The 13,902-nt window shown below is 36.9% G+C and overlaps 1 protein-coding gene across 1 annotated transcript in view; it reads right to left on the minus strand.

Annotated features, from left to right (window-relative positions):
• Tfec (transcription factor EC) overlaps nt 1-13,902 on the minus strand; it is a 73,890-nt gene that overhangs the window by 42,477 nt on the left and 17,511 nt on the right. The window contains 1 exon segment of the mRNA NM_022379.2: nt 379-630. Within this exon segment, the coding sequence (NP_071774.1) occupies nt 379-558 (180 nt within the window). The 5' untranslated portion in view covers nt 559-630.

A 13,902-nucleotide genomic window follows, 5' to 3' on the forward strand; every position in this document is an offset into this window, starting at 1 on the left:
TAGAGAACAAACTCAGTGTTCTTTAAGTAATTTCTACCAGTTCCAATCTATGGCCTATTTAAGATATTGATCAATTCAACTCAAGTTAATCAGAAAGCCTAAACCTTTACAATTAGAATCAAATCTTCTAAATACATAGGATTTTGAGTGGCCCATTGATAACTAGTTGAGTATCAAAATGAATTGGCTAATTTAGTATTAAAATGAGCAGCTATAACTTATTATGTATGATTAATACATGTATGATTAATAATTACAGATCAATTAGTTAAAAACACATTTCTTTTGTCTCACTTTTGTCTGAAGTATTTACTGCAAAATTCTTAACTTCAACCCCTAGTACTAATGACAGACTTTATAACCAGCCATTGAACATACCCGCCATTCCACAACGCCATCTTCTTTCCCAAGAGCCAGAGGATTTGTGAATGGGTTTCCTGCACAGCCAGCATCACTGTCTGGGCTCCTGGGTCCATGCTCTGCCAGAGGCATGCAGCTTGCTGCTAGAGGCTGTGCTCTCTTGAGAGTCTGGCTGAACAACCGATGGTCAAGAGTCATAAAAGGAGTTACTTGCTGTGTCTGAGCCTTTGGAAGCTGAGGCCTCGTAGAGGTTTCTAAGTGTGCCTGGACCTACAGATACAAAAACAAATAAATGAAACAGACAACACCATGTACTAAACCGTTTTTCTTCCAGCAAAGCAATACTATAATTCAGATTCTTTAAGATTATATTGATGCTTCTTACCTATGATGACTGGATTTTAATGATCTGATGCTTTTAAATCATGACTTAAAGTTTGATGAAGAAAATGTAATGTTAGCCAGGCTTTAAATCATCTATTATTTGTAACAATGAGGGATAAATGTAAAAACATTGATACTACATGAGTCTCTAAAAAAGAAGTCTTAAAATGTCACAGGTAAATAAAGCATATTCAACAATGTAAGCGGTCTTTATATAATATATATTTTATATTATATACTGGGTTCTCATGTACAATAAAAGTTTTATAAATAAAATCTAAAATCATAAGGAAGCAGAAATTAGAAGTAAATATACTATTAAAGCATGAGAGTTTAATAGTGATAAAATCCTGAGCGACTTTATTTTCTACTTTTATGTATTTTCTAGTGCTTCTATTTGAGCAGAGTTTTGCTTTGTAAATATTTTGAATTTTTTCTGTGCTCTAACAAATAATGAGAACAAATTAGTATGCATCATCATGAATCAACAGGTAAAAAAAAATTCACTGAGAAAAATGTCTATTCTTGTGTGCCAACTAAACAAATGTGTTTTGAATTCCCTTTTACAAAATATACCATTAAAATTCTGGGCATCCCCACTCACACAGATGGCCCTGGTTACACTCACTTGGTCCCAAAACAAAACAAAAACACATAAAAATGAAACACACAGGATGTGTAGGGAGGTGAGGGGCTAGAGGAGGAGGAGGGAAGGAAGTGGTGGGGAAAGTAATCAGAACACGTTTATACAGGTGTGAACATGACAAAGAACAAATTTAACAAAAGAAATCTAGGCATGCTCAGCTTCGTTGTCATAGTTAATATTATCCCATAATTTTTAAAAAGAACAGCTTTAAGCACCTCAAGCTTCCCTTTAAAAATCTGCAAATAGAGTATTTATAAAAACCTATTAAATGGAGTATTGCCTGCCAGTTGCCTTTATATTTACTATGCTGTGATGTGGCTTTTAATACATTTTCCTCAAGTGGCCTATATATAAACCTATTTAATTTTCCCTCATGTTAAACAATAGCAAAGATTGCTGTACAGTGCTTATTTTTTCTTTTATTTCATTACACAAACTACTCCTTAAATCCCTTACCATGTATTAGCTCAGATAAATAGCCTGTAGAAAGTATTTTGCATTTAAATTAGCTGGTTTGGGGTACAATATTGTAGTAGTTACTTTAGTCTAATTCTGTTATGCTGACATTTTTAGCATTATTTTAATTGTGCTACCATAAAATAATTTTTCAGTCATATAAAAAAGATTAAGACTGGTAATAAAGATTACACATATTACTAATTATATGACTATGAGCTGTAAGGCTGTAAAATAACATTTCATTAAAATGCCAATGGTAATGTTTTAAGGGTAGCTGTTTAGATGATCCTAACTTCTCTGCATACAGTTACAATATAGCTGTTATAAAGAACACTTCCAGTTTCACAGATCGGAGCAATCTTTCATACTGCATAACCGAAGGAATTGTACATAATGAAACTTGTATTGGCAAGTGGACCATATCTCATCTTTTACGTAAAGCGTCTAGAATTAGAATTTAGTTCACTAACTAATTCGCTTTCCACCCTTCACTCAATGACACTACACATATTTTTTGAGCCTTATCATTCTAAGAGTTATCAAGAATAAAAAAAAATTTCCATGCGATCCCAGAGTTTTTTACCTCATCATCTATTCTTTAGGACGAATTTAACTACAGGGACTATAGCCACCAGAATAGAATGCAAAGCAACAGGTACTAGGCACTAGGATGGGCAATTTGCATGCAGTGTCCTTGATGCTGTTTGCCTCTATCTTTATGTAAAACCCAGGAAATGCATACCCTTAGTACCCCTCCGTACAATGTTAACTGTAACTGAGATTCAGAAGCATTAAGCAGCATACCTGTGGCCCTTATCACAAGTAGGAGACGTAATTAGAATACACATCTTGCCCTCTAAGTACAATGACATTGGCTTCTGAGTAAGCTCTGTAGTAGATGCAATGAATCTTAAATGGCATGAAAAGGCAGTGCTTTTTTTGAACATCTAAGAAGAGAATGTGTTTATAAGCCAGGTAGTGGATGGAGAGACAGCCCTACATAGAAGGAAAATGAAAAGGTTTGTGGAAATAAAACTGGGGACGATGTCCCAAATCTGTGTCGTTAGAGAAGCCACAGATAGTCTATAATGATAGATGAGATTCACAATGGGACTGACTCTTATCTAAGTGGTTGACCACAAGAAATTACAAGGGTTTAGCAGACAATGGCGGGGATTGTCTTGGATGCTATCTACTCATCAGTCAGCTAAGCAGGAAAGTCTTTGTTTCCTGGGCACAGGAAGAGTTGATTAACTGTGACAACAGGACTCCCCCCAGATCATCAGTAAACCAAGCAGGGAAGTCTTTGTTTCCTGTGCACAGGAAGAGTTGGTTAACTGTGATAACAGGACTCCCCCCCAAATCGCTGACGTTTGTCACACACAGATACCAAAACAATAGAGCAGCTCAGGGTGAAACACCAGCCAAGTCGCATTCAAAACACTTAAATTTCCTGGGTTCCAAAACCACAAAGGGTCTACTTGATTTCTCTACTCAATGCCCCAATATTTTGTGGTATTCGGTAAGTTGAATTATAGGTTGCTGTTCAATTTTTCTTTCAAGAGTCAAGCATGTGGGCACTAAGCAACATGTTGAAGACAGAGGGTGAGTACCTTCATGTCTCTGTTCAAATGGCTTATTCTAGTCTCGATATGGCCATGAAGGAAGGGAGAGAGCTCTCTACAGGAAAAAACCAAGTTCTTCTTGCTGGTTGCCCAGCTACCATGACTCCTATCACAACCAGAAAAGAGACGTAGCAGGTTCCTGAAGGACTATGGGTGCCATGAGTGGTTGAAGGAATGGGTCATGAGATCGAAGTGTGCATAAGTGCTCTGGGGAACAGAGCTTTGGGAATCCACAGACAGATTGCTAAGGCTTGACTACCAACCTTAATGTGGAATGGTTACAGCTGCCACAGTTTGAGATACATCTCACTGGATCACCACTAGACTATTTCAAAGAAAGGGAATTTTGCTACTTAATATAATCAAAAGGTCCTATTTCCCAAGATTCTAAACTACGTTTTAGCAGTATTTTCCCAGTGTTCTGATATTACCAAACACCCATTCCCACATGTCTTGTAATCATAGTACCCAAGGCCTATTTATCACTGTTTGGGGGTCATCATTTTGGCTTTGTTTGTCACATAATAACATCTTGCTATTTATAGAAACTAAAAAGTTGTACTACCAGACAAAAATAAGTACGGTGTGAAGATAACACCCCAAAGAAGCATCAGAACAAACCCCAGAGCAGAGAACTTAGAGTTACCTACTCAGGATTTAAAAGACTGATGATGAATATGCTGAGGATGCTGAGGATGCTGGGGAGGCTGAGGAGGCTGAGGTAGTTGGGTCACATGAAGGGACATGGGACCATGTAAGACAACTAGTGGACATTCCAATATAAAAAAGAAAAAAGGCTAGAGTCTGAAATGCTACAACAAGATGAAGAGTGCCTTTTGCAGGCTTATTAAATGCAACATGGCTGAAGAGAATCTGCAAGAAAGGATGCCTCAGAAGGTACCTAAAATACTAAGGTGCAAAGAAAAATAGATGGTTCTTCAAAAACACACAATATCCAATACCTATAAAAGTGTCGTAATGAAAATGCTAGATGATTTTTAAAAAGAGCTATTTTGAAACAATGAGTACTAAGAATTTTTCAAAATTATTGTGAGGCAGAGAGAGAGAGAGAGAGAGAGAGAGAGAGAGAGAGAGAGAGAGAGAATAGGCCTTGACATAGAATATTCCAAATGCATATAGAAAACCATCCCAAAACAAGACATTGAAAAACACTTTGTCTACAGTTAGGAAAGGATTGGAAGAACTGGCTTTTCCCCTGTAACCTGTGCATGAGAAATGAAATGAAACACTCAACTGCTGAGGGGAAAGGTAGAGGCTAGAGCTGTGTGTCTTGTGAAACTTCCCTCTAAAAGTGAAGGAACATTGAAACAATTTTCAAAGAAATGCAAATTGAGAAAAATTCCCACCAGTGGGCTTGAGAGAGGAGTTAGTTCCTCTTCGGGACAATAAAAGACATTGTCCAAAGCCTCAGACCCAAAAGAAAGCAGGAGAAAGCCACAGGAGGAAAGCACAGTGAATATTTAAATGTTCTTTTACTTTCAATTAACCTGATTCATGATACTTTGTTCAAAATGCTTACGATGAGCTACTGATTGTGTTTCACACACCCTTGGAAGCCCAACTGCATATCTATGTTTATGAATTAGTGACTGGCAGAGGTGCTGGGATACACACAGCAGGAAGGAGGGTGAAGATTGTTTTGTTACTCTAAGGAATATGCATTGTCCAAATTGTACTTCATGTTGCTATTTGAAAATACACATGGACTCTTTGTAAATGAGTTTTGAGAAGGAACGGATATCCACTAAAAATTATAATCCATGTGTAAAGGCAAAGGGAGAATAATATCCACAAAAAAGTTCTCAAGGGTCTACAGGGATGAATTCTCAGTTAAGAGAACTTGCTGCTGTCCCAAAACACAAAGGATCCATTTACCACACTCACATTTCATCTTAAAATGACTTTAGCATTGCCAACATATACTGTCACCTGAGTTTTTTATCTTAGCTATTCTGATTGGTGTGAGGTGGAACCTCAGAGTAGTTTTGATTTGCAGTTCCCTGATGACTAACAACTTAAAACCTTTCTATCAGTTCTTCTTGGCCACTCCAGATTCCTTTATTGTGAATTCTCTGTTCAGTTCTATACCCCATATTTTGATTGTGTTGTTTAGTTTTTTGGAGGTTAGCTTTTTGAATTCTTTATATAGTTTAGGTATTAGCCCTACATTGGATGTGGAGTTAGTAAGTTTTCCCCAATCTATAGGTTGCTGATTTGTTCTATTGACTATGTCCTTTGCCTTACAGAAGCTTTCCAGTTTCATGAGGTCCCATTTATCAATTCTTAATCTTGGAGCCGCAGACATTAGCGGCTCTATTTAGGAAATTTAGTTCTATTATTTAGTTCTATTTAGGAAATCTCCCCTGGGCTAATGAGTTTGAGGCTCTTTCCCACTTTCTCTTCTATTATATTCAATGTAGCTGCTTTTATGTTGAGGTCCTTGATTCACTTGGACTTGAGCTCTGTACAAAATGCCGAGTATGGAATTTGCTGTGAGACTGTCTCCTATGAATATTGGAGGAGATACACCCATGGAATCTTACCAACATGTCTAAGCATGACCTGAACAAGGATACCACCGGACATGCTAATAGGGAGGAGAACTCTTACAAGACCTCAGCCCTAGACAGAGAACAACAGGTAACTAAAGAATGCCCAGAGCAAAAAGGAGTTTTCCCCAGGAAAGAGTTCACCAGTTAGTTATTCAATAGCAAGTAATCCGCCCTGAATACACACAATATTGTAAAGACTGAGCAGGTTATGTTTATATATTTAGGAAAATACAGAGAGAGGGGGGAAGGAAGGAGAGAGAGAGAGAGAGAGAGAGAGAGAGAGAGAAGGAGACCATAGATAAGGGTGTCATAGGGAGGAATTTACAGTAGGAAGGGGAATGGAGAAGTGATAAAATTATATTATCACCTCAAAAGGAATAAATAAATAACTTTTCATTAATAAAAGTATCAAAACTCAATTCCTTTTAGATATTAATGTACACATGGCTTATAAATAATTAAACAGAAAAATACATCATGTGAGCACCAGTATCCCCCTAATACAGGAATATGTAGAATAATTTCAGATAAAGTAAATCTCAGATAAGAAATTCATCACTAATATTGAGATAGAAGAGCTGGGGAATGGCTCAGTAGATAATAGTTCTAATTTGCCAATATCAGGTGTGAGTAACTGATGTCAACTCCCCAGCACTGTCTACCAAGTAGAGCTCATTCAGATATCCCTGTAGCTTTACTGAGGTGGTAGGTAGAGATGGGAGCATTGCTAGAGTTTGGTGGCTCCTAGGCTAGCTCAAAATACAGTAAGAGACCCTGTCTCAAGGTAATAAAGCCCAGGGAGATGGAACAGGAAGGATACTTGATATCTTACTCTGGCCTCTATGTATAGGTAAATGTACGAGGGCAGACACACACACACACATACACACACACACACACACACACACACATACACACACACACACATACACACACACACATACACACATATGCACACACATATACACACACATAAACACACACATACGCACATACACATACACACACAGACACACATACACACACATAAACACACATACACACACATACACACACACATACACACACACACACATACACACACACACACACACACACACACAAAGAGAAAAAGAAAAAGGAAGGAAGGAAAGAAAGAAACAAAGAAACCAAAAAAAAAGACAAAGAAGGGTATTCACAACGATAAACGATTATTTCTCCAAGATGTTAATAAAGTACTTAATGCACATGCAAAACCAGAATGTCAAAAGCCTGAGCCTGAAGCCAATGGAAATGGTAGAGTAAGGAAATGAATTAGTGTTGTTGTGAACCAAATTGCTAGCACAAACAACCAAAGAATCTGAGACTGAATGAGTTTTCCTTTTGCTGTTTCAGGGCAAAATTAGTGCAGAGATTTTTACTCCCAAAATCATTGATAGAGATATATGAGAATATAGTCTACCCAATGTATTGTATTGTATTATTATATTTTGTTAGGTTATGTTATTATATTTGATACCTAAAAATAGAAGTTGAAACAGTAGTAAAAGACAGTTAGTTTTAGGATAGGGGACACCTAATTTGAAATCTTATCATTTGGATCAGCCTTTGAAAGATTCAAGACTATGGATTATCAAAGATTAATTTAAAAATAGAGTAAAACTGAGTGAGTGGAGTCCTGTAGAAATGAGAAGAGCTACTGAAAGTGGGAGTAAGAGAGGCAAGGCTTGCAGCAGAGTCCATACCTCTGCATTTTCACATGATTTCACTTGAAAGCGTCAGTTTTCAATATACTCACTCAACTTATTCTTCAGTGTGCAGTAACATAGCTTTTGACCTAACTTTTCCAGGGATTTTATAACCCATCAAGTACACCACAGTTTTTGTTTGTTTGCTTGCTTGCTACTTTGCTTGTTTCTACAGGGAAATGTAAGAAACAAGCAGATATTTATGCCAAAACCAACTAACCTTGGAGTGCCCTACATGCAGACCCATCATTTTTTATTCGATAATACCATCTCCTTGTACTATACCTATTTAAAATTTGCAACCAGTAATGTAAATTATTTTAAGCATAATTTAAATTTAAATGGAATTATAGTTACTTTAGCTTCTTTAAAATGTTGTCTTTTTATAGGGAATTCAACATCCACTCAGCAAATATTTAAGTGTTTCCTTAAAAAGTCAAAACAAAACAAAACAAAAAACACAAAACAAAACAAAAAAAGCAGTCCCAAGAGAAAGTTATTCCTCTCCAGGCAAAGCTATGAGTCACATGTCATATGACCCACGTGCCTTCATTCATCTAGAGAACACTTATCTAGACTGGAAACAAAGACCTTGTGAGGGCCTCTCTGCAGCTACCTCTCCACAGAGACTAAAGAATAGCAGCAAACATCACCTCAGAGTCATCTCTACAGTGACACATTCTGTCACCACTATTTTAACTAGCAAGGCAAACACAGGCTCATACCTAATAAGATCATCAGTGAAATGAAAATGAAAGGTATCAACAAATTTATATAATTTATATATATATATATATATATATATAAAACTTGGTGAAAGGAAAGCTCATACACAATCACTTTTATACATGAACATGCAAACAAACATTAAGAAGGATGGTAGACAGCCATGTTCAGTACCGAATGACAGTCCTTAAAAAATTTGGTTAAATTTACCATCTGTTTGAATATAATAAATGAAGGAACAACATTTGGACTTCACAAATGAATAATAGCTAACTATTAGTTATGTCTCAATTTGCAGAGGTCCGTGAGAGAAAATCTATTTTGGGGGGCTTATGAATCTTCTACCTTTTAGGTACCAACTCAGAAGAGTCAAATGACATTTCTTAATGTTCTGCAGTAAAGATTAATAACTCATTTCTTCAAATCTTACTTTTCTTACAGCAGTCTGTGAATATGATACACCCATAAATCTCCTCTTGACTAAACCTAAAATTATACAGCAGAGCCTGTCTGATTGAGATGTAACTACTGAACGAAAGTAGGACTCAGTTCATCAAAAGTTTTACTTGGGTTTCTGCATAACTGTCAGCATATTTCAGTTGAGTATTATATAATCCAGAGTCATTTAATGGATAATGATGTGAAATGTGATTGGAACATATTCCTCAGTCTCAATCATTTGAATTTGGATAATTTCAGTGATGTGTCTTAAAGGAAAAATCTACACTTAAAACATTTTAGCAAGACGTGAGTATTATCAAGCTGAATTTTCCTATTCACTATCATTCAAACAGTAAAACGTTGGCATTCAATGGAATTCAAAGAAATCCAGCTTCCTGTGCAAATTCGTTTGTGTCGTTTAAATGCGTATTCATTGCTTATGTTTACATGAGATCTTCTACCACATTATCATTTCATACATATGAAAGATAAATGCAGTAACAGTGAATTGTTGTTTAATTTGACTGGCTCTTAAAATTATGTTGAGATGAACATTTATGAGTCATAAAAAATAATTTGAAATCAATATCAGAAATTAACTTCTTCACCTGAGTTTTAAAGCAGTACAACCACATACAATTCATATGCATAACTATAAAGTATTCAGAATACTTTAAGGTCATGATACTAAATATGTGTAACATTATATTCATGTTAAGTATTCGTTAATTGTTTTCTTTTCATGAAAAATATGTAATTAAGCTATCACTGAGATACAACTGTCAGCTCAATTATACAAATATTTTTGTGTGTCTAGTATATGGCAGTAACAATAGGCACCCTGAAGAGGTGAAAGTCTGAAAGAGCAATATTTAAATATATAATTATTGTTAAACATGGCAAAATCTATGATAACAGAAGATGCTATAAAATCAAACATGAAGTCCTTGATAAAATGTGAGCAAGCCAATCAAACATTAAGTAGTTTCTGATACTTTAACAAACACACACAGACCTATGTCCAGTAGATATTTGGACTTGTCACAACAGTCAGAAAGTTTAATACAGTCCCCCTTTGACAAAAAAATGGAATAGAGGCTGAAGGAAAGCCATCCAGAAACTGCCCCACCTAGGCATTCATCCCTTCTGCAGACACCAAACCATGAATCTATTGCTCATGCCAAGAAGTACTTGTTGACATGAGCCTGGTATGGCTGTTCCCTGAGAGGTTCTGCCAGCACCTGACCAATACAGACACAGATACTCACAGCCAACTATCGGACTGAGCCTGGGGACTTCAATGAAAGAGCTAGGGAAAGGACTAAAGAAGCTGAAGAGATTGCGACCCCATAGGAAGAACAATATCAACTAACAGGACCACTCAGAGCTCCCAGAGACTAAACCACCAACCAAAGAGTATGCATAGAAGCAGCCATGGCTCCAGATACATATGTAGCAGAGGATGGACTTATCTGGTGTCAGTGGGAGGGGAGGCCCTTGGTCCTGTGGAAGCTTGACATCCTAGAGTTAGGGGATGCTAGAGCGGTGAGGCAGGAGTGGGTGAGTGGGTGGAAGGACACCCTCCTAGAGGCAAAGGGGAGGGGGAAATGGGAGATCTGTGGAGGAGTAACCCAGAAGGGGGATATCATTTGAAATGTAAATGAATAAAGTTATTTATAAATAAACAGATGAATTTTTTAAAAAGAAAATACAGTCCCCTTTCTTGTGAGGATTTAATCAAGCAATTATACAGATGACTTTGTGTCTTCAAGTACTCTACATAACAGGAAGAAAAGATAAATATGCACATGTATATTTGGAAAGACGCATTACCTTAGCAGAAGTCTAGAAAGATAGCATTGAAGAGTTTGAGACCTGGTAGCTAAGTATGTGGGAACTTAAGGAAGAGTGTAGAAAAAAATAATGAGGGAAGATGAAGCACCGTATTTAAGGAACCTGGAATAGGAGGTGATGTGTAAGAAAGGTCGCTGGGAAGGAGAAAACAGAGCTATGTCATAACTGGAACTGCAGAGGCCAATGGAACTTACCCTTTCCATTTGCTCGGTATTTAGTGGTTTTGTTTTCTTCACCCCAAGAAGTAAGTGGTAGAAGTTAAGTCCACAATATTTCAAGGAGTAAATAAACGGTGGTCAACAAAAGCCATTGCGTAAAGTAAAGCTATCTGATAAGAGTGAATGGAGTCAAGAAGAAAAGAAAAATGTATTGAATAAATGTTTCAAAAATGAATTGTTGTAAACCACCCCCCCAAAAAAAAAACAAGTTCTCTGGCTTAAAAAGTGGATGGATAGCCATGTCCATCATTATGAAAACTGGTTTTTGATAGTAATGGGGATTGTATAGTACCTATGTCAGCTATACATATGACAGATAATTCATAATGGGAATATGCAAATAGCTCAAAAATTAAGTTCCGAGAATCAAACATCTTGATTTTTTTAAATAGCCAGCAGGAGAGTAAAATAATCAATGGTTTAACCCAGCTCTGAGCAATAGCAGCTACAGTAATGACTGGCCTTTCATCATAGTTCCACCTGGATGATAGTGCCACAAAGGTTATGAAAGTTACCAACCACATTCTGCTTGGATTTAAGACTCATTCATATCCAGTACAGTTAACAGGATCAAAAAATATGTGCCTGTATTATAGGCACTAGGTGAAAATCTAATACTATTTTTCTGCTAAATGGACAGATTAATAAATTGGTACCTGAGTAATTATGCATTCACAAAGATTGGCACATCTCTAAATGTTCATTAGAGAAGTTCCTTAGAAAGTAGATGGTGATTAAAATAGAAATTCACAATTAGTTAACATGTGGTGACTAAGAATATGGAGTTCTTCCTTCTAAATTGAATAATACTATCACAACCTGTCCCTGAAGAGAACATTAAAGATCGTCAAAAAAGAGAGTGTAAGAGGCAGAGGTAGTGGGCATTTGTGGCGAAACAGATTTTACAGACACAACAGCACCATTTACACATAGGAACTCTCATCACCTGAGCCTGCATGCCCAAGATCTATGTAATAACAAGCCAGCCAAAATGCCAGCATAGATTAGGTTGTGCCACAAGAAGTTTCACTCCTAGACAAGCAGCTTTCTGAAAATTGATGGCTGCTGGAAGGAGACATTTTGCTTTACGGATAGGATCCCTGAGAGTTACCTATGCTCCAGTAGGTAGTCATACACCCATGAACATACAGGGAGCACTAAGTGGATGTGGGTGGTAGGTTATAAAAGAAGAGTGCATAGTTTAGCTGGGAGGAAAAAAAGATTAAAGATAGGGAACTAATTAAAAGGGAGAGGAAAGGGTGAATTTGAACAAAATATGTCACATGCCTTTATGACATGTTCAAGTAATGAAGCAAAAGTTAGCTATGCAACTAAATGGCATGTTCACCAATGAATAAATACAAATAGTGTTGGAAGACTCAAAAGTATGTTTGATATTCCTATCCATTAGGAAGCCATTATAAGAGTTGATGTTACCCCATCAGAATGGCCGTCATGAAGAATTATCAATAATAACTGAGGCTGATATAGATGGGAGGAAGAAAGCCATTACACACTGTTAGTGACACTATTGGTGGAGTATAAATCACTACATCCTAGATCTTCTCAAAAAATAAATAAATAACTACCACAGAACCCAGATATACAGACCTGGGCAAGGACACCAAATCCTATGATCTGGACAGTTCCACATTTACATCCATTTTGCTGTAGTCACAATAAATACAAGTTGGAAGCAACCCTCGTGTCCACTAAATAATGAATGGATGATAAAAATGTGGTACAGATACACACTGGAATAAAACTCGACTGTAAATAAGAAGTAAATTATGTCAATTTTCTGAGGAACCATCAGACTGATTTCTATGGCCAGCGTGCAATTCCAATGAAAATGGAGGAGTATTCCTCTTTCTCCACATCCTTGCCAGTTGTTAGATCTTAGCCATTCTGATTGACGTGAAGTGGAATCTCACCCTGATGATGAAGGATGTTGAACATTTCTTTAGGTGCTTGTTGTCCATTCAATATTCCTCAGTTGAGAATTCTTTGTTTAGCTCTGTACCCCATTTTTAATAAGGTTATTTGATTCTCTACAGTCTAATTCTTTAGTTCTTTGTATATAATGGATATTAGCCCTCTATCAGATGTAGGATTAGTAAAGATCTTTTCCTAACTTCTCATTTGCCATTTTGTCCTAATGAAAGTGTCTGCCTTACAGAAGCTTTGCAATTTTATGAGGTCCCATTTGTCAATTCTTGATATTAGAGCATAAGTCATTGGTGTTCTATTCAGGAAATTGTCCCCTATGCCCATGTGTTCGAGACTCTTCCCCACTTTCTCTTCTATTAGCTTGAGTGTATCTGTTTTTATGTGGAGGTCCTTGATCCACTTGGCCTTGAGCTTTGTACAGGCAATAAGAATGGATTGACTTGCTCCTGGGCATATACCCAAAAGATGCTCTAACATACAATGAGGACATATGCTCCACTAGGTTCATAGCAGCCTTATTCATAATAGACAGAAGCTGTAAAGAACCCAGTTGTCCTTCAACAGAGGAATGAATACAGAAAATGTGTATATCTACACAATTGAGTACTACTCAGTTATCAAAAAGAATGACATCATGAAATTCTTAGGCAAATGGATGGAACTAGAAATATCATCCTGAGTGAGGTAACCCAATCACTCACACACACACACACACACACACACACACACACACACACACACACCCCACATGATATGCATTCACTGATAAGTGGATATTGGCCCAAAAAGCTCAGAATACCCAATTTACAATTCACAGCTTCATATAAAGCTCAAAAAGAAGGAAGACCAAAGTGTGGATGCTTTAGTCCTTCATAGAATGGGGAACAAAAATACTCACAGGAGGAAATACAAAAACAAAGTGTGGAGCAGAGACTGAGG

Source organism: Rattus norvegicus, chromosome 4 (genome assembly GCF_021556685.1).
Source record: "Rattus norvegicus strain SHRSP/BbbUtx chromosome 4, alternate assembly SHRSP_T2T, whole genome shotgun sequence".
NCBI lineage: Eukaryota > Metazoa > Chordata > Mammalia > Rodentia > Muridae > Rattus > Rattus norvegicus.